This window comes from Sarcophilus harrisii, chromosome 4 (genome assembly GCF_902635505.1).
Source record: "Sarcophilus harrisii chromosome 4, mSarHar1.11, whole genome shotgun sequence".
NCBI classification, from domain to species: Eukaryota; Metazoa; Chordata; class Mammalia; order Dasyuromorphia; family Dasyuridae; genus Sarcophilus; species Sarcophilus harrisii.
In genome coordinates this window covers 114551964-114574595 of record NC_045429.1, presented here as the reverse complement: position 1 = coordinate 114574595, position 22632 = coordinate 114551964, and the positions used below count along the sequence as shown (strand labels likewise).

At 33.0% G+C, this 22632-nt stretch overlaps 1 protein-coding gene across 1 annotated transcript in view; it reads right to left on the bottom strand.

The window, feature by feature from the left end:
- Positions 1–22632, bottom strand: part of RRP15 (ribosomal RNA processing 15 homolog) — a 51546-nt gene that overhangs the window by 26151 nt on the left and 2763 nt on the right. Inside the window, exons 2-3 of the mRNA XM_003767715.4 lie at positions 3492–3760; positions 520–617 (exon numbers count right to left, since the gene is read on the bottom strand). Coding sequence (XP_003767763.2) covers positions 520–617; positions 3492–3760 — 367 coding nt within the window. The remainder of the gene's footprint in view (positions 1–519; positions 618–3491; positions 3761–22632) is intronic.

Genomic DNA, 22632 nt, shown 5'->3' with positions numbered 1-22632 from the left:
TTCTGGCTAGCTTTAGAGCAAGTGTTAATATGGGTGTTCTACACACAAAATAAGGGAGAGAATCTTGGTTCTCTACTAACCTTAAACAAATTGCTGAAACTTTCTGGAACTCAATTTTCTTTGGCTATAAAATGAAGAGTTTGAAAGAGATCAACTCTAAGGTTCCAAACAGTTTTTAAGAGCCCATGAGAAAGGTGACTCTCACTAGTATTGTTGCTATGAATTTAATCCACAGAAAATAGCTGAGTAGTATAAATTTGTTAAATCATTTCAAGAGAAATATGAAAACATGATAAAAGGTGAAGTATCATTTATGTGGCCAAGCACTAAGGAAATTATATATTCTTATCTAAACTCTAATATTTTTATAAGACTTAAATCTTTGGATAAATCCAAACCAAATGAACAGATATGTATAAATCATTTGGCTCTTTATTAAGAGTTAAAACTAATTAGAAACATGTTACCTATGCTAGTTTTTATATATCTATTTTAAATAGCAAAAAAACATTTTCTTACCTCGTAGCAATTCTCTGAAGATTCCTCTCTACTTCTTTGTCTTTGACAACATCTGGCTTTACTCTGCACATCATTTCCCACTCCCGCTTCTTATCAAGCTGTGTTATAAATATTATCATGTGAAATAACGTTAGAACATTTTTGAAAATGTAGCATACTCTGACAATTATTTTGGCTTAGTTGTTGGGATTTTAAAAAATTATATTTTTAGGGGTTCAGCTCACAGAGTCTAATTCAGTTGTGTCATACAAAAACCCCAAATGAATTTGTCAGGATCTTTACTTCCTTGTATAGCTCGAGTTTGGATGACTGCCAGTGTACTTAGCCATGCAAGGCAGAACAGGGTATGAGGTAAAGAACCCCATATCAACTCGGTAAACCTGTGGATGATCTGAGAACAGGAAGATATGCCTACCAAAGGGTCATCTTATTCATCAATGTTTTAAAACATCATTATGAATATGTACAAAAAGGATGTGAGTCAAGGATACTTAACCTGAGCATTCTTTAAACCCAATACTTTGATAACTATATTTTAATATAATTGGTTTCCTTTTTAATACTATTTTATTATGTGCATTTAAAAACATTATTTTCACCAGACTGCTCAAAAGGTTCAAAATACAAAAATAGATTAAGAACTCCAGCCTAGATATTCATCAAAATTCAAAATCATAACTACTTTACAACTCTGCAAAACTGAAGTGGATCTGTTGTTTTTGTGACTTGGAAGTTCATGTCAACAATGCAGATCACAGCCCATCCATACTTACTCATCGTCTGGGATTTCTGTAAATCCCTATTAGTTTTCCACAGGGAAATCTTTCTATGTTACAGAAACGTCTACTGATTCTTTTTGACATCACAAGAATGCCATTGGGAACTTCTAGTTGTCTAAATGTCCTCTCTTGCCTTCATCATAAGGTAAAAAAATCAATCTTCTCTTCTTCTCATATATTGGTTCGTTTCTTCTTCTGTACTTATATGTTTTAGTCTGTTTAACTCCCTATTATCCTATGTGACATTCACTTAAAAATTCTTTGTGACCTACTATATTGTCTTATAATATAGAAACACAGCTAGAATGCTAGTATTAAAATATGAAATTTTGTTACTATGGAAACTTGGATTCACTAAAAGAGTTTGTAATTTCGCATAGGCAATCTAGCTTCCTCTTCTTTAATTCTGGCCCTACCTTGTCCATCAGCATTGTCTGTCACAGTTCCCTATAAGTTGTCCATCCAAATTTATATCAAAATCTAGTCAATAAAATTTCTTCATCCACTTAGTCTTTCCTATGTGGATAGTGAGCCTAACTCTTTTGAAAAGTTATTCATCTCTTTCAGGAAAATTTGTAATATTCCAGTACTTGTTGATACAACCAGCACAAGGTTATTCATAATGGAAGCATTTGGAGGATCTCATAATTCACAGCAAAACCCTTTTCAAATTAGAATCCTACATTTCCATTGCAGCATTAAAATGGCAAATATTTTTGGCAAGCATTTACCTCTCTCTACTTGCCCGACTTCTCTCTGAAGTAATCTACGCCCCCTCCAACCACATAGTATCCATCTTAACTGAAATACAGTTCTATGACACAATCAAATTTCAACAATCTACCTTGATGAAAGAAACAAAGACCTGTTTGTATCAAAAATAAAATGTATTTACTTTGCACTGTTTTTCAAATGGGTAAAATTTTGGAAACTTAAGATACTTTACATTTAAAATTTCCATGATAAGAATAAAACAAAACTTTTAACTTTTAATACAAAGCACATCACAAAAGAAGTGCTGTCTTTTATCCCATTAACTTTGAAAACTTTCAAGTTATTCTCACCCTCAAAGAAATTTGAAATAATGATAGATTCTGACAATAAAAAAGAAAAGAAACTAATACAATGTTTTACCAATTGACAAGAAGGAATTCAAATTTTATTCCCAAGAACAAGAATGTAAAAGCAAAATTTGCTTTAAAAATGTAGTGAAGATGGTCCCATAGTCATATCTAACAAAATAGCAAATTCAGAGTAGCCTCTACATGTAAGATGGAAAATTTCTGCCACCATACAGTCTTAAATACAATAATCATTATTATGAACATAATATGGCAAAAGCCCAATGCTTTATTATAGCATGGAGGTCCTCAGTGACTCTGAATTTTCTCGTTTTCTTTTGTTTTTAAAACAGAGGTTTTTTTGGTAATAGCCTTTTACATTAGCATAAGGGGATTCTTTACATAATTTCAATGCATACAAGCAAAGCTGTCTTTCTCCAACAGATAGTTGGTACTATCTCCTGGAAAATTCAATTTCTTACATAATCAACTTTCATCATCAAATATGAAAGAGATTTTTAAAAGCCTTCATAAAACTATAGTGTTTTTATAATAGCCACCAGAATATAAATTCATGACTTTATGACCTTGTTTTGGTCTCTGATCAAAGAACTACATTTTTAAAAATTCTACTGACATTGATGTAATGAAAGGCAGACTCTGTTCAAGTTTATCTAGCAATGAACAAGTAAAGTTTACAAAACTGCAAGCCATCTCTCATTTATGAGACCTCCTATATTAACTTTATAAATTGCATTTTCAACCCAAGACAGAACCAATCTGCTAATCCTAAGAATACACAATGTATTCAAAAGGCCATTTCAGAATCAAGTTCAAGAAACATATGCACAATTCAATGAATAACTTATTTATTGCCAGGAACTAAAATTTTAACTGTAAACTAGGTGATTTATATGTTTAAAATTTAAACTGATAAATGTGAAGCTTCCTCAGAATTTAATTTTTAAAATCTGGAATATGATTAACAGAAGGAACAAACTTGTGTTTACCAAAAAAGTAAAAACAAAACCCCCAAAAAAACTATGTAAATGGACACTGAAAGAAATAATTAGGCACTGATAAGAAATGAAATAGCCATAATTTAATCTACAAGATAACTGTTTAGACACACCTGTTTTCTTTTCTCCAATCTTTCTTGTTTTTCTTTCTCTTTTTCCTTCTCCAGCTCTTTGTTTTTGATGAGGATAGTAGGCTTACTTTTAGGAATTTTTTTGTTAAGAATTTTAGCCATGGCATCTGCCCAGCCTGCATTAGTACCAATATTAGATTCTGCTGCACTCTCATTTTCTTTGTCATAAGCTGTATCATCTTCATTATCACCTTCAATTGCTTCATCAGAAGAAAAATGGTCTTTGGAAACTCCCAAGCTTCCTACAGAATCTTAAAAGAAAAAAAAAAAAACATATTAACGTTGCTATGCTAGGTGAAGATTCAGGAAATGTAGTCTATTTATTATGAAAAGCTATGCAATGGAAGTTAGATAGTCTTGAATTCAAAATCAGGAATCTGAGTAGATGTAGGAAATTTTATGCCCCTTGAAGTTGTCTAGTCATGAAATCATAATGCACAACTGAAATGTTAAATTTATTAGATGAGGAGACTGAACTGAGAAGAGAAAGAAAATATTTTAGAGGAAATATATTTGCCAAGTATGCTTGAATTTGTTGGTTTATATTATTCTCATCATTTTTGTTAAAAGAGGTATTTCAGATATTAATTTTATTATTTTTTTCTCTACAATTGTTATGAAAATTTATTCATAGATCTAATAAACATCAAGGGAAATAAAAGAAAAAAAAAAACCTCTTTAGTTTCTGCCCTTAAGGAGTTTTCAGCTTAGTTCGCAGATACATATAAAACAAATAAGAAAGTCTAGCAACCACTTAAGGTAAGCATAAATACTCTGAGATCAGATGAGGCAAAAACTGCTCCTAGTTGGAAAATATTCTACTTACATTTGCCTAAGAATTTTATTCTGAAATGAATTCTGGTAACAAATTGGAAATATACTATGCTAATACTCATTAATATTTTGGTTGTCATCTTGGAGCATCTGGGCAGATGCCATGGCTAAAATTCTTAACAAAAAAATTCCTAAAAGTAACACTGGTTGTCAGGAAACTGACATAAATGAAAGGTAAGTCAGGCCTTTTTCCAAACCTTCCATGTCACTAGCCAGCTCTAAACACTCTTGTATAGTCTTCAATCAATAAATTATACCCAATCCAGTAAGTTTTGTTCTTTTTTTCCTCTACAACAGAAAGGACATCTTAAAAGATTTTTCTGTGGTATTTACTCTGAACATCCTATATGAATATTAGTTAACTTCTTTCTTTTGTAAAACCTTTCAGTTTTGCTTTACTTCTGCTACTACTATTACTACTTTCTACAAGAAAACTACCCAGAATCCCAATCCCAATGCTAAAAATATGGAAGTAGCAAAAGGAATACTGGACTTGAGAGTCAAAAAACCTGCCTCTAACCTTTTGACTGTTCTACTTTGGACAAGTTACCTAATTTGCGGAGTCAATTCCTTCATCTGAGAATTTCTAAAATCCATTCCAGGTTTTTTTATGATTCTGAATCTGGCCTTTACCACCATATATATGTATAAAAATCAGTAGCATATCTCTGATCCATATTTTCATCATCTATAATAAAGTGATGATACAGTATCTAACTGTAATATCTAATTTATAAAGCTACATACATATATATTAGTAGTAACTACAAACATACTAATGGCTAAATACAGAGAGTAACTAAAATGAGAATAAATCCCATTTAACTGTGGTTTACTTTTTAAGTTCTGTGATAAAAGATATTCATCTATCAACTTTTAGACAGAAAGCTTTTGACATCATATAGTTCCCAATAAAATGAAAACAATAAGTTTTGATCTTATATGAGTAAATATCACCATTCACACTTTAGAACTGCAAAACGTTATTCCTTCCATCCCTTCTAAAAGAACAAGGGGAAGTCTTCAGCACAATACTTACACTGTACTACAAATTCTCCACAAAGGCTCTTACTAACATATCCTCATTTGAGAATACCACATGTAACATGAACTGTAGATCTGTACATGCTCTATCAAATTACTTGGATCAGCCTACATCTTTTCTTAATTTTTTTCACCTCTAACATTTAATACATTTTTTTTGCACATGGGTTATCACTGAAAATGAACTGTGGATCATGCATCCACTGTGTATCTCTCTCTACTGCAATTTTTCAATGTTGGTGCTATTCTAAGATTTAAAAATTTTTTTAAATATATTTTAAAATGTTATATAATTTTAAAATTTTATTCTTTATATATTTATATATAATTTTAAATGTTGTTTTATATGATTTTAAATTTTATTATTTTATATATATTATATATGTATATTTTTATATATGTATAATATATATATACACATACATATAATTTTAAAAAGATAGATGAATAGTAGTAGGGCATCATTAAAATGACTGTGCAATTTCTCAAGTTTGGGCTCGTATGCTCCTTCCCTTCTACCATTCAATTTGGGGTCCAGTTTGCTGCCCAAGTATTGCACCATTCCCAAAGGTACAATTCAATGGACCGACTCTAAAACTGCATGTTATATCCTGGAAAATAAGCATTTTTTACTCCATTTAGTTTTTCCCAAAGAGATCATTAGATTAATTTCCTTTGTATAATTGCAGATCTCACTAAAGGAACTCTGAGATATTTTGAGGATTGATGGGATCAACATCCATTACCCTAAAACAGGGGTATCCCAAGGACTTCATCCTTTACAGAGGGACATAATTATTAAGAATAAAGAAAAAGACATTTTAACAACCGTTAACACATGTGGGGAATATATATATCTCTCTGCTTATTACTTATGCAGACGATAATCTACCAAAAGAAAGTTGGAAAGTGCTGGGCTCTGTGAGCACCAAGCATCCCAATGCATGGATTTGACTATGTCTTGGTAGATAAGAAAAAAATTGTTATTAATGTGAAAGTCATATCAGAATTAGCAGTCTATAGATAATCAATTGGTAAGGGCAATAGTCAAGATCAGCATCACCTTAGGAGAAGGAACAAGGGTGAGAAGCCCAACTTCAACCTGATTTCTTCTGTTTCACTGTTAAGTCTGGGTTGAAAATTAATGATCTAAGCAGAAGCCCACTAATAAGAAATGTTTCTACAATGACTTTTAATTCACAGAAACATGAAATTCAAACACTATGTTTTTACTGAGTGCTTATGAGTATAATAAACTAAAGGACACAATCTGCAGTTTAAGGATAAACACAAGGCTAACTAATCCGCTAATATTTATTTCCCACAATTATGAAGGATGTTTTCAAAAGTAAAACAAAAAGTAAATAGGCATTTTTTCCTTTTTATTAAGTAGCAAGGTTGAGTGACCCAATAAGAGATTAAGTCTATCATTTTAAAGTATATTCTGGTGTCTGAGAGTAAAAAAATCTGACAAACAGCTTCTTGCAAAATGTTAAAACTACAACACTGACATCTAGTGTTTTTGTTCTGTTTGATTCATAAGTGGACTCTAAGAAAATTAATCTTTTCCAGATATACTGCAGGAGTTGCTTAATACTCAATTATATTTCACCTAATGCTTAACTGCTTTCTGCCACCTTTCCCCGCCCCCATATTTTCCCCCTTTTTTTCTTCCAAATCAGTTATTTACTTTTGAGACAATGTTTCAAACACTGTGCATAGCACACCCCACTTATATGTTTGCACATTTTACCTAAAACTTTATGATCACTCAATAGATCAAATAACAATAATGATAATGATAATAATAGCTAACATTTATATAGCACTTATCATGTGCCAGACATTGTGCTAAGTAAGCTTTTTATAACTTTCTCATTTGATCCTCACAACCTTGATAAGTAGGTACTATTATTATAACCATTAAACTGAGGCAAACAGAAGTAAAGGGACTTGACATGGGCATCTAATAAGTGTCTGAGACCTATTTTGAACAGAGGTCTTCCAGATTTCAAACCCTACAAGTCTCGTGTCACTGCCCAATATTTCTAAACTAAAATCCTACTCTGTGGTCTTGAAGATACAAAGTTAAAAAAACATCAGTCATCTAAGGGCCAGGATAGTTATATATTTGGAGAGGTCACTATCAGGAAAGAGAAAAAATCAGTCATACAGTTTTCAACCAGGGCAACTTATAGTCTACAAAAACATAGAAAGACTATGAAATCATAGTTCCTTGAAATATTTCAGAATTTTGAGAAGCCCATTTTCTAATTTCCTTGCCTCACACCCTAAAAGTATATGATAAACTAAACTGAATTACAATATACATTGTATACAAACAATAGTTACTGTATAAAATGACTACATCATTGCTTCCTAAGTATTTTTTTTTTCTCAATAATGTATTTAGATGAAAAGAGCAACCTGTTGCCATCCATTTCTGGAAATTCCCTACATAAAAACTACATTTGCAAATGGAGGGGGAGAGGGGGAGAGAAGAGGTGAAAGGATGAAAAGGGAAAAGAAAATGCCTATCGTACTTAAGTTCATTTCCTGAAGAACTATTTCTATCATAGGTTACTCCCAGACTCTGAGCAAACATTAACAATAAGAATAAAACTGAAAAAAGTTTGCACTTGTTTTTTTGTTTTTATTTGGGTTGTTTGTTTAAAGAGTAAAAGACCCAATCACCTCCCCACAGTTCTGGCCTTACTTATTTGGGTGCTTAGGAAACTTTCTTTAAGTTCTTTCTGGAATGAACAGCAAAGGGAAAAAGAGAGAAATAGTCCCAGACTAATAAAAGGGATGACACTTTTTAGAGAAAATAATTCAGAAAGCAATAAGAATTTCATTCTACTTTTCTCTAAAATTATGTCATAAGCCATCTTCACTGATATTGGAAAGAGGCAGATAAACCTTCAATTTAAGACTCAGTATTTTGCTAGCTTTCATACTTTTTTAAAAACCAGTTTACCACTATGTTCTATTTAAATATAGCTCTGAACAAAACGAAACTAGAAAAACTAAAGGTAAAAGACTTTTTTATTTTTACACTAAGAAAAAGGTTTCAAAAAATTTAAGTGTTTGAAAAGACCTTTGAGGTCACTCAGTTTTTAACTTATACCTAATCAGGAATCCTTTCTATAATAATACTCCCACCAATTAAATGATAATCAGCATCTAAACTTTTCAATGTGGCCCATTCTAATTTTGGACAGCTCTGTAAAGAAGTTTATCTTTATATGAGTCAACAATCTTTCTTTAACTTTTTACTATTTGCTCCATGCTCTAACTTAAACATATTCTTTAACTTGGTATTACTATTAAACATACATTCCAAAGAGGTCAAAACAAAATGGAAAGGCCCCATATTTATAGCAGCAATTTTTGCTACAATGGAAAAATAAAGGGGAATGAGTGTCCACCAATTGGGAAATAGCTAAAATATATATATTAACTAAATGTAATAGAATATTATTGTGCCTTAAGAAACAACAAATAAAAAATGAGGCAAAAACTTGAGAACTTATACAAAACTGATGCAGAGGAAACTGAGTAAAACCAGTAGAATAATTAGACTTCAGATCTTGGATCAAGACAATGTCTGATCCCAACTTAAAAAAATAATTTTTAAAATTTCTCAAGAAGACAAACTGAAAAATTTTGATACAAGTGGGAGGTTCACATGTAATCCTTTTTCATTCTTTTCATGTTAATCCATTTGTGGTTACTGAAGATTAAATTAACAAAAAGAATTAATTCAATTTTAAAAAGTGACTATTGTACATCCCTGCTCTAATCCTCGAAAAGATCATAGAGAATAAGAGAGTTACTGAAGAACTAAAAAAGGGTGAATGAGTTTTCAGGTTCCCTCCCTCAAATTAAATAAATAAAGGAAAAGGGAATATAGGAACCAGTGACCTTGAATTATACCTCCAGTAAGATTCTAGGATATAATAATCAAAATAAATTAATAAACATGTAGGAAAAGAAGCAATGGTCACCAAGAACCAAGAATGGCTTCATTAATAAACAAAAACACATAACAGGGTAACTAAACTGGAACATCAGGGGAATGATATAAATAAAGTTTGTCTGGATATTACCAAAGCATATGACAACTAATTATTGTTAAAATATGAAGAGATATAGATTAGGCCATTATACAATTAACTAAAATTCAGAAATTGTTGATAAGTGCATGGCCCTGTGATGTTCAATAAATTTATCGATGGGAAAAAAAAAAAAACTAAGGTATTAACTTATCAATAAGTACTTATTAAGTATCTAATATGTGTGAAACAGTGGACTCATCAATGGGAATCCAAATAAAATAAATGAAAACAGTCCCTGACCCAAAGAAGCTAACATATTATTGGAATGACAGGCACACAAACACATAGTGAATTTAGGATGGTGAGGGCACTAGCAGCTAAATGGATCAAGAGAGGCTTCATGAAGAAGGTGGCACATGAGCAAAACTTTGACAGATATAAAAAAAAATCCTAAGAGACCAAGGGGAAGGTATAATTCTAGAAAAAAGAGACAGTACAAAGTTCCAGAGAAAGGAGATAGAAAGTCTGTATGATGAATAGCAAGATGCCAGTTTTGTCAGACCACAAAATCCAGAAAGGTGAATAATGTATGACATGATAAGAAAAACAGAGGGTCAGAGTTGTAAAAGGCTTTAGAACCAAACAGAAGAATCTGTATTTGACAGTAAAGGGAACAAGATGCCACTCAATTTACTGAGTAGGAAAGTAGTTTGGTCAGACCTGCACTTAAAGTAAACCACTTTCTCAGCTATCTTTGGCAAAAGTCTGGCAGGGAGACCAATTAGGAAGCTACCACAGTAGTCAAGCTGATAAATAATGAAGGTCTGAATTAGAATGCTTTTGAGTAGAATAAAGGAGATGAATGTAAAAGATAGGTTGGAAGTAAAAATAACAAAATTAATCCAAAGATTTCATAAGTGGCATGATACTGAGCAAGGAAAGAAGGAAAAGACAAATTTGAGAACTTGGGTACCTAAAAGAATGGTGGTATCCTGGGCAGAAAAAATGAGTTAAATTTTGGTTGTGATAAGTTGTGTTTTGGGGACATCCAATTGGAAATAGCCAAAAAAGTAACTGGAGACTAGCAACTGGAACTCAGAAGAATTTAGGGCTGGACATAGCAATACTGGAGTCAATTGAACTGAGATGATAATTATATCTATGAGAGCTAATCAGACAGACAATGAGAGAATATAAGGAAAGAAAAGAAGTGGGCAAGACAAAGCACTAAATGACAGACATCCATTACCCAGCACATCTTTATCAAATTTAGAAATGATGAAAAACCAGGAGGGGCTGATTAACCCTTTGAATGATAGTCATTTTAAAATATTCTGACAGTCTTAAAAGTAAATTTAATGAGAAAAAATGTAAAATCTTATACTTTGTTTAAAAAAAAAAAAACTTCACAAGTTGGGGGAGGCATGAGAGTTCCTATAAGAAAAGATTAGGGGAATACAAGCTTGATGAGTCAACAATGTGAAATGGCAGTGAAAAAAACTAATGTTTTCATAGTCATAAAGAGAGAAATAGTGTCCAGAACTGCTGGTTACATTCTCATCTCCAACATACCGCATCTAAAACATATTGCCCAGTTTTTAGCACATTTTAAGGAAGCTAATAAACTGAAAAGTGTGTATCAGAGCAGTAAGAATAGTGAAAGGCTATAAAATCATTCCAAAGACTTTTTAAAAAAATAAACTAGGGAAGCTTAGTCTAGAAAAGAAACTAAGTATAGATTATGGTGGTATTCAAGTATCTGAAGGATTATCACAGAATTAACTTGCCCACAGACAGTAAAACTAGAATTGGTATAATTTGTCTCCCAGCATTCACTTTCCCACAAAGCTACCAAATTTATATTCCTAAAAACAGATTTGATTATGTCACTCTCTGATTGAGAAGTTCCAGTGGCTCCCTCATGTCTCAAGGACAAAATACAAACTAGCTTGTTTGATATTCCCCATCTTCAGTCTTTGATGCTTTGATCCAAGATGCACTCCTCATCTCACTTGCTATTTAGTGCACTCTCTATTTAACTCCTCCTCTGAGATCCCCCCAGGGTTGTGATTTGATCTTTTAAATGAAATATTTATAAAGAGCTTTGTAAATCTTAAAACACTGTTAAATGCTAGCTATTATTACTGTTTCATCATCTCTGGGTTTTAAGTAAGGCAATTTGGACTTCTTCAAGGGATTCCTGTTCAGTTAGGAGTTGCCTCAGATCAAGTAAATGCAAAGACAAATCTAATTAAAAGAGATAAGGAAGAAATATTTTGCTAAAGGGTACCACAGATAATGAAGCAATATCAATACTAAACATATATGCACCAAGCACCCAAATTCCTAGAGGAGAAATTATGAGAGATGCAAGAAGAAATAGACAGCAAAACTATACTAGTGGGGATCTCAACCTTGCTCTCTCAGAAGTAGAAAAATCGAATCACAAAATAAATAAGAAAGAAGTTAAGGAGGTAAACAAAATGTTAGAAAAGTTAAGTATGATAGATATCTGGAGAAAATTGAATGGAAACAGAAAGGAGTATACTTTTTTCTCGGCAGTTCAGGGAACCTATACAAAAACTGACCATGTATTAGGGCACAAAAACCTCAAAATCAAATGCCGAAAGGCAGAAATAGTAAATACATTTTTTTAAGATCATGATGCAATAAAAATTACATGCAATAAAAGGCCAGGGGACAATAGACCAAAAATTAATTGGAAACTAAATAATCTAATCCTAAAGAATGAATGGGCAAAACAACAAATCATAGACACAATCAATAACTTCATCCAAAAGAATGACAATAATGAGAAAACATACCCAAATTTGTAGGATGCAGCCAAAGCAGTTATTAGGGGAAATTTTATATCTCTAGATGCTTACTTGCATAAAGCAGAGAAAGAGAAGATCAATGAATTGGGCTTACAACTAAAAAAAGCTAGAAAAAGAACAAATTAAAAACCCTCAATTAAATAATAAATTTGAAATTTTGAAAATAAAAGGGGAGATTAATAAAATCAAAAATAAGAAACTATTGAATTAATAAAACTAACAGTTGGTTCTGTGAAAAAACCAACAAAATAGATAAACCTTTAGTCAATTTAATTTAAAACAGTAAAGAAGAAAATCAAATTGTTAGTTTCAAGAGTATAAGATGGCCTCTTAGGACCCTCACAATTCTGAGCTTCTGTAACCCTTTAGTACTGCAAAAGAACCTAAAGTTAAAGCAACTGAGGCTGGCCAGGGTTGGAGACTTATTAGGGATGACAGCTAGTAATTGTCTGAGGTGGGATTCAAACTAAGCTCATTTTGATTCTATTATTTCACAATAATTTCTTTACTAAGTCAGGAAAATTTATCAAACCTTCAAAAAAAAAAAAGCATTTCAAAAAAACCTGCAGTTAAGAGATTCAAATAAGATAATTAAATAATCAAAATAACCTCATCAATACTACTCCATTCATGTATACTCTGATATTTTACAACGTCAATACTTACAAGCATCTATAGTGATAACTACAATTCTATAGTTCTCCTCCAACCATCACAACAGCAAATTGTTCCGTTCTTGTTATGTGGTCTTTTCTATCAATTACTACTGAACTCAAAATGTTTAAAGTTAATAACTGCTTTAAATTTTCAGCTTGTTCTTTGGAAAGGTATGAAGTCATTCAGATCCCATGGAATTAACTAGAAATATAAACCAAGGGATAACAATGTTAAATTCAGATGTCATAACATATGTTGTTTGAGCAGAGCTACAGGAGATATAGCATAAGTAGTCTGTTTCCTGGAGCCTGTCTGTCCTAGAAACCTCTAAATCTTTCAAACAGGATAGTAATATACTCATATCTTGGGCATGTTTCCTTGCTATTTTAAGCAACACAAAATATGAAAGAATCTGTAAGCCACAGTTAAATAAGAAGCACATTTATGTGCTAGTATTTTATATTTTAAATACAGCTTTGAAGTTTATCAAAAATAAAGACGTGTCTAACAGGGACACAATTAAGTGAGTGATTATCAAATGCTATGTCAACCGCATATGGTCATTTTTCATATGTACACCCAAAATACATCAATCTTTTAATTAGCCATAGCACATGGAATTACCATTGCCTAATTTTTCCACAGAGGTTACAGTTATGGTTAGGAACAATTACAACATGACATTATATAACCACTATTTTAGTGCACCTGGTTTAACAGTAGAATTTTTGCTTTTTCCTGGAAGTATAATCATAAAATTGCTTATCTTGTGCCTAAAACTTTAGAAAGTTATCAATTCCCTACATCTGAGATATGAGTTACTTCATAACTCAAAAATATTATCCCCTTAGATTTAATTAACTGTATCTCAACTATTAAATTTTTCATATGGATCAAACTCCACGATCTCAATAGTCTAAAAGTATATATTAAGATTTCCAGAATAATACAATTCCAAAATAAGAGTTGAGAAGGAAGGAGATAGTCAATCCTGAATTTACATGGTATAAAGTAGAGATACCCATTTTGATATCCAAGCAACACTGTACAGAGATTGTATGAATTTAAGATGTCTTTCTGCAAAAAAGCAATTGGGAAAATCTCATAGAATATATGAAATAATGCATGCAAAGTGCTTTGCAAATTTTAAATATTCTATGTCAGTCATTACTATTATTTATGAAGACAAAATCTCCTCTGCCTTCATAATGGAGTTTAATTGTCACAGGTTTAAAGCAGCAGTTATAGAAGTTGACTATTTCAAAAGGATCATTTCATTTGCCCCCAAACTAAAATAGTGGTATATGGTAGACATCCTCCAAGATGCAAATGATCAATCACGAATAAGTCATTCTAGTCATCTAATTGGGGATGAAGTTATTTCACTTTAGGAATAATAATAGTCAGCATTTATATAGCATTACATAGATGCTATATAAAAATTATCTAATTTCACTCTCATAACAACACTTCAAGGTGGGTGCTATTATTATTCCCATTTTACAAATGAGCAAATTTAATTAGACACAAGTTAAGGGACTTGCCCAAAGTCAGCTAGTAAGTGCTTGAAACTTATTTGAACTCGGGTCTTTCTAATTCCAGGTGTAGTGTTCTGTCCCAGCAAGATATAGTCTTATTTAAAAACCAGGCATTCCATAGGAATCATACTAAGACTCTTCAATGGACAAAGTGGTCAGGTGATAACATATATCCCAAGCCCTCCCTAATTTTTTCAGAGTAAAAGTCAAAATATACAGGCAGTCTTTGACATATATTTACATACGTATTTTGAAAGATAAAAATTTTTCTGTGGACAATGTTAGCACTATTTTTCCCAGCCATGGCGTCTAACTAAAACAAGAACATGAGTCCAACTCTTAAACTAATATAACACAATGATAACTTTGGTTATATTAGACTAACATCTAGATACTATCCAACTACTCTCCACTGACCTCAAGACCTTGAAGACTTACAGAATTTCTGAAATCATTTCATCATTTCATTTTTCAAATGAGAAGAGACCCCTGAAAGTAAAGCAAGTAGCCTACAATCATAGCATGAGTTGGGGCTGTGCTGGACCTAGAACCCAAATTTTCTTAACTCCCAATCTACTGTTCTCAAAGGCAATGCATTTCTCTAGTCTAACCATAATCTTCCAGAAAAGCATAGCACATAATGACTCCAAGACCTTGTTACAAATTGCATACCCAAAAAGAGACAGACCTCTAAAACTTTTTGTTTCTTAGTTTACTGACAGCTTATTAATTTAATGTTATTCCCTCAGATTTCACATTAGCTGAATACAAGATTATAAATTCAAGAACTTTCTGCATGTCTTTTATAAAACCATACCCAACAGATACTATTTATTCTGTTCTCACCATTTATACAAGGACTCATATTCTTCTTTGAATTTGGTTCTGGAAAAAAGTTTATTTCTGCAAAATGAAGAAACATTATACAAGTAAAAGTATCCCTTTTTTGCCTTGGCCAAAAAACTTAAGCAAATTCAATTCCCAATAATAGCAATTAATCCATTTCAAGGGAGTTACTAAGTTATTCCATGTTCTTCTTACTATTTTTTGTTGTACTTTTACCCTCAATTGTCTTTTCACACTTTACTTTTTAACTTTGTGAGCTGTTAAAAAGGCTTTCAGAATTATGTATCTTATGAAAAAACTAAACAGAAAACCAAAAGATAGATAGGCAGGCTTTCTTCAATACTACTTATTGACAGAAAAACACATTTTAATTATAACAGCAGGAAAAGATGCTAGTTAATTCTGGGGAAGATCCTGAAAAATGTCTAGTATTTTTAGGGGCTTTGGAGGTTAATGACAATCATTTCTTTAAGAAAACATTAATTGTGATATGTTACAAAATTTATACTGGCAGGCCATGTGAAAGAATGTTATTAATGCTGTCTGAAAAATGAAGCAAACCTGAAAGCATACATCAGTTGAGTCATCACTGGTCAGAAAGAAACAAGTGTCCAGACATTCTAGGACCAACTAACTGAACACTAAAGGAAGTAAAGCAAAGACACAGCTAACATAATAGTTCAAGTCTAGGAAAGGAGCTTTGAAACCCGGCCTCCCAGTCAAGTTAATACAGCCACAAATATTTATTAAGCACCATACCAGGCACTGTGCTAAAAACTGGGGATACAAAGAAAGGCAAACCCAGCCCATGTCTGCAAGAAGTTCACATTCTCATAGGGGAGATAACATGCAAACAAATATGTCCATGCTAAACTCACACAATTTAAATGGAACGTTATCAAGGGGAACTAGCTAAAACTTCATGTACAAATTAAACTGAGCCTTATAGGAAAACAGGAGTAGAAGAGGAGGGAAAGCAGTCCAGACATACAGGGCAATGAAGCAGGACTGAGTCAAAGTCAGGAAAAGGAATTATCATTTACAGGGAACGAAAAGGTCAGTCACTAGAGTATAGAGTGCATGGAAGAAATGCTAGAAGGGACATAATTGTGAAAAGCTTTAAATATATATTTGATCTTGGTAAAAGGGAGGCCTTGAACTTCACTGAATAGATGATGATATGGTTAGACTTGAATTCACTTTGAGTTTAAGATCACTTTGGCAGCTGGATGGGAAATGTATTGACATAGGAGATGTTATGAAGGGCTTGGCTACAGACTATGTGGAATGAGAAAGTGAGCATGACATCTACATTCTGAGTTTGGGTAACTGGAAGAATGAAATAGAAAAGTAATAGAAAAGTCTGTAAGGGAATAATTTCAGAAAAAAAGATCAAGAGTTTTGTTTTGGACATCTGAGTCTTAGCCTCACATACCTCTTTAAAAAGGTTCCTTAAAGTTCAGGACAATATAGATGGAGAAGGTTACTTTACTGAGAAAGTCCAGAAGCAATTTCCAAGAAAAAGCATCACAATTTTCCTAAAATTATTTTCTTTATATAACATCCAGCACCAAACATGTACACAAATAACCCTCCTCTTATTGAGTGCTTTAAAAGTGTTCACTAACTCTCCGTGGGAAGATGAAATGGGCCATGTCCTGGGTTTCCTACAACAGTAGAATTTTTTGGAGGCCAGACAGTAAAGGAACAGTATGGCTGAAAGGACAGAATGCTAGACTGGAGTGAAGTCCGAGCTTCAGTTTCTTTAACTCACAGAGTTGTTATAAGGTGCATAAAAGAGAATGTATATAAAACTTTTCATATACCTTTAAATGAATTTATTTTCTTTCTCCAGAACCTTATAACAACCCTGTGAGTTTGGTTCTACTGGTATTTTATTCCTTTTTACAGATGAGGAAACTGAGATTCAGAGAGAATAACATTAAAAATCAAATGTGAATCTAGGCCTTTCTGACTCCAAATCTGACATGTCTAGAGAGAACAACAGTCATAGACAAACAGAAAAGACAGACAAAAAGATATATAAACATATAGATGTTAATTATTATTTTTTCCAGGGGATCACTAGGGGTTAGTTATAACGATATCAGGGTACCATATTGATGGTAACAGACACTCAGAACTAAAGAAGAAACAACAACTTTGCCCAAGTGAATCCATCAGAAACAAAATTTAAACTGAACTGAAATCTAACCCAGACAAGAATAAAGTGATTGACCAAAGAAAAGTTCTAAAAATGAAGAAACGGAACTTAAGAATGAAGCCTAGTTTCCTATAATATGCATGAGAGCAGGATTACTTATCTTTATAACATATAAATTATTTTCTTTGCCATAGTGCCATTTATAAAGCTTAGAACCCTCTCCTGCCCCCAAAAATAAAGGGTTACATGCCATTTGCTGAAATATGCCAGGAAAGAATCTCAATTCAAAAGCTTGGGCCAAATAAGATGACAAAAAAAGGTAATGTTGGAGGGGATGTGGAAAAATTAGGAAACTAATACAATGTTGGTGAAGTTATGAACTGATCCAACCATTCTGGAGAGCTATATGAAACTATGCCCAAAGGGCTATCAAATGGTAGACCCCTTTGAATCCAGTAGTCCCTCTACTATCCCAAAGGGATCATGAAGAAAGAGGAAAAGATGCACATATGCAAAAATTTTGTAGCAATCCTTTTTGTAGTGGCAAGGAGTTGTTAACTGAGTGGATGACCATCAAATGGAGAATGGCTAAATAAGTTATTATGGAATATTATTGTTCTACAAGAAACAATCAGCAGGATGACTTTAAAAAGGTCTGGAGAGACTTCCAGGAACTGATGCTAAGTGAAGTGAGTAGGACCAAGAGAATACTGTTTACAGTAACAAGATTATACAATAATCAATTCAGATAGACTTATCTCTTTTCAAACTGCATGGTAATTCAGGCTAGTTCTAATGGTCTTGTGATGGAGAGAGTCATTTGTACTCAGAGAGAGGACTGTGGGGACTGAGCGTGGATCACAACATAGTACTTTCACTTTTTTTTGTTATTTGCTTGCATTTTGTTTTCTTTCTCATTTTTTTTCCCCATTTTGATTTGATTTTTCTTGTATAGCATGATAATTGTGGAAATATGCATAGAAGAGTTACACATGTTCAACACATATTGGATTACTGGGCTTAGGGGAAGAGAAGGAAGAAAAAGTTTGGAACACAAGGTTTTCCAAGGGTGAATGCTGAAAACTATCTACGCATGTGTTTTGAAAATAAAAAGCTTTATTAAAAAAAAAAAAAAAAAAGTTTGGGTCAAGGACAAAAGGGACAGGTAGCAAGAGCAAAAAAAGAGCAAAAAAATAAAGTAAAATAAAATCTAATTGGTCCTGCTAATGAGACAAGTACTGGGACTTGAGAGTAATAGAATAGGATCAGAAAAGTTTAAAGGATAACATATGAGAAGACACTTTACAATAATAAAATTTGATGTAATTCTTAACGAGCTGGGGTTCTGATCCTCAAATAGACCCATGGTTCCCATATTTTTTTTTAAGACTACAAGCATGTCTTGGTTTTCAATTCTGTCTAGAGAGAGTGGTGGGAGGGGGAGAAGCCTCACCTCTGCCACCTCTTCTTACTTCAACATTTCAGGTATTCGAAGTTTTGTCATTGTAGTGCTCCCCTTTAGCAACACAAATTGCAAGCTCAATACAGCTTAGGAAGATGATCTTCAAGAATTCAAATTTATCATTCTCCAGTCAACCTGATGATAAGCCTCTTCAAACTTAGCTACGCTGATCCTAGAAAAACAGAAATACAGTCCATCACTGGGCCTGTACTTGAAAAAATTTCCAGCATGGTTGGACTTGCCAGAGGTTGAATTTCACTGAAGAATCAGCTTCAAGACTTAGGTTCACTTTTACAACCAGCTTTAACAAACTCTTCTTATTCTCAATAAATGTTTGATAAATCATTGCAAAATTCCACAGGAAAATAAAGGAGAGATCAGAAGGTGCAAAATCAGAAAACCAGAAAACAACAGCAAGCAAGATTTTGATTGTTCCAAAATTAACACCTGGCATGAACTAAAAATGAAATACAGTAAAAAGTTATTTTGATTCCATTCTTATTAATTTTTTTAAAAAATTCTAGGTGATGTGGGGGCAGCTAGGTGGCACAGTGGATAGAGCACCAGTCCTGAAGTCAAGAGGACCTGAGTTCAAATCTGACATCAGACACTTAACATTTCCTAGCTGTGTGACCCTGGGCAGGTCACTTAACCCCAGTTACCTCAGGGGAAAAAAATTCTAGCTGATATGTCTCCATTTTTTAAAATGCATATAAATGAATATTACCATACCATTCAAGTAAGACATAACAAATAGGAAATTCACATTCTTCTTATAATTTAAATAAAGAAACCAACAGAGAAACTAAGTATTTGTCCAAGTTCACAGCTCATAATAGAAGTATTCATTCAATCAATAAGTACTTAATAAGTACCAAATGTGTACTAGGCACTGTTAGGGTCTTCAGATACAAAGACAAAAGTGAAATAGCTTCTTGTCCTCAAGCAAATTACATGTTTTTTGGATGATTTTGTTTTTGTTTTATATCATCTACATATCTCTTCCCTATCCAATTCTAGAGAATCATTCCTCATACTAAAGAACTGTTTTTAGAAAGAAAAAGTTCATGGAAACTGAGTGGATGTTCATCAGTTAGGGAATGTCTAAATAAGCTATGGTATATGAAGATTATGGAATATTATTGTTCTACAAGAAACAGCAGGATTATTTGAGAGAGGCCTGGAGAGACTTACATGAACTAATTGCTAAGTGAAATGAGTAGAACCAAGAGAACACTGTATATAATAACAGGATTATGAGATGACCAATTTTGGACATGGCTCTTTTCAACAATGAGGTGATTCAGGCAATTCCAATAACGGAGAGAGCAATCTGCACTCAGAGAAAGGATCATGGGGACTGAGTGTGGATCACAACATAGTATTTTTTAACCTTTTTTGTTGTTTTTGTTTTTTTCTCATTTTTTTTCCCTTTTTGATCTGATTTTTCTTATGTAACATGATAAATGTGGAAATATGTATAGAAGAATTGAACATGTTTAACATATATTGAATTATTTGCTGTCTAGGAAAGGGGTGGGGGAGGGAGAAAAATTTGGAACAAAAGGTTTTGCAAGGGTGAATGTTGAAAACTATCTTTACATTTATTTTGAAAATAAAAAGCTATTATTCAAAAAAAGAAAAGAAAAGAAAATGTTGAGCAAAACTAACCAATATACTAAAAAGGTCTGATATCATGTGCAGTATCCTTCTCCACCATCCTCCCATTAGTACAAAAAAGTAAGAAAAAATGTCTTCTCATTTCTACTTTGTGGGTCATTCAGTTTTAAATGCTTTACTGTTTTCTTCATTTACATCATTAAGAGTTATTGTTTATAGTTTTACTAGTTCTGCTTAATTCACTTCACACCCCTTCTTTCTACCTTTCATAAACATTTATCCTTTCTTACAGCACAGAAAATATTCCACTATATTTACATATCACAACTCATTTAGTCATTCCCCAATCAACAGGCACCTACTTTGTTTCCAGTTCTTTGCCACAAGGCACAAAAAAGTGCTGCTATTAATATTTTGGGGTATAATGGACCTTTCTCTTTTGTCATTGACTTCAATAGGATATGTGTCTAGCAACTGAAAACTTTATACACACATTATTGATATATAAAAGATACAACACATATACTTTGTAGATTTTTAGGAGGGAAAAGGCAGATGGAGAAACAGGTCAGGAACAGCAACAAGGCCAATTTGGCTGGGTAATAGCTGGAAAGATAGGATGGGGTCAGTTTGTGAAGAGTTTTAAAAGCTAAACAAATATAGTTTTACTGAATGACCTAAATGAAGATGTTTTGTCACCTGACTTACTTGCTAAAGACAAATGGGGCTAAAGTTGATACTTCCCATATGCCCTTTCAGTATCTGAATGTGGACTCTGAAAGAAGGGACCATATTATTTTGAATTTCTAGAGCTTAGCAAAGTGCTTTAGTTTTCTAATCAGAGAAGGAGCTTCTAAACTTTGATTCTGGAGTTCATCGATAACATGGTCCAATTTATACTTTATAGGAAAAATCATTTTGGCAAATATATAGAAGATGGATTGGAGTGGAACAGAAAGAACAATGAGGAAGCTACTGCTATGGTTCAAGGAAAAAACGTAAGGGCCTGAAAAGTAGTAACTTAGTAAAGAGTAGATGCATATCAGAAATATGGAGATAAGAACAAAATTTGAGAATTGACTATATGTGGAGAACATAATTCTACTTTATACATGTTGAGTTTCAGATGTCTACTACTACTGTAACTACAAAGATGACCAAATCAACTTTGCTACTGGAGCAGGATGGGGTTTGTCAATACACTCCCCTAAAGAGATAATTCTCCAGAACAAAGTACCTCTTAGGTTACCATTTCTTTACCATGAAAAAGTAAACTCCATGAGAAAAAGGACCGTCTTTGTTCTTTGTATTTGTATTTCGAGTGTTTAGCACAGTGTTGGTATAAAGTAAGCACTTAATAAATGTATTTTCATTTATTCAATCACTTACCTAGTATAATGACCTGGGCTAGCTCCCTGGAGGGTCTCAGGATCGGCCAGAGTCAGGATAAATTAAAGTCCTTGGTCTCTAGGGGGAGAAGTGAAGGAGGCAGGCAAGCTGCCACGAAGCTTGCCAAAGCTGAATCCTTGATTCTGCAGTCCAGAATCTCCAGCCTCTCTCCTCCTCCTCCTATTGCTGCCAAGTCTCTGACTTCTCTCCCTCTGCCCTCCAAATCCTTGACTAAGATTATCTCACCAACAAACATTCAGCAAGCACCAATGGTGAGGAGAGTCATCATCTAAATATATGCTAATAAAGCTTTTATCTCACATCCAATAGGTAGCCTGAAGTGCCCTCTTGTCTGATTCAGAGTTTCAGCCCTCTACAACCCAGATACACTGTTCTTTATATATAAGGTATTTAATAAATGCTAAATCACTTAACTTCTCAATCTTGGTTTCCTCCTCTGTAAAAATGGGGATAATAAAAGCACCTATCTATTTTCTATATAAAAATAAATGAGCATTAAATATAACATTCAGATTAGAACATAAAACAGAAAAATCACCTCAGAAAAAAATACCATAGCATCAATGGGGAAAATTGGAAATTAGTATGGCAGAAGCTAGGCATTGACCCACACTTAACACTGTACACCAAAATAAGGTCAAAATGGGTTCATG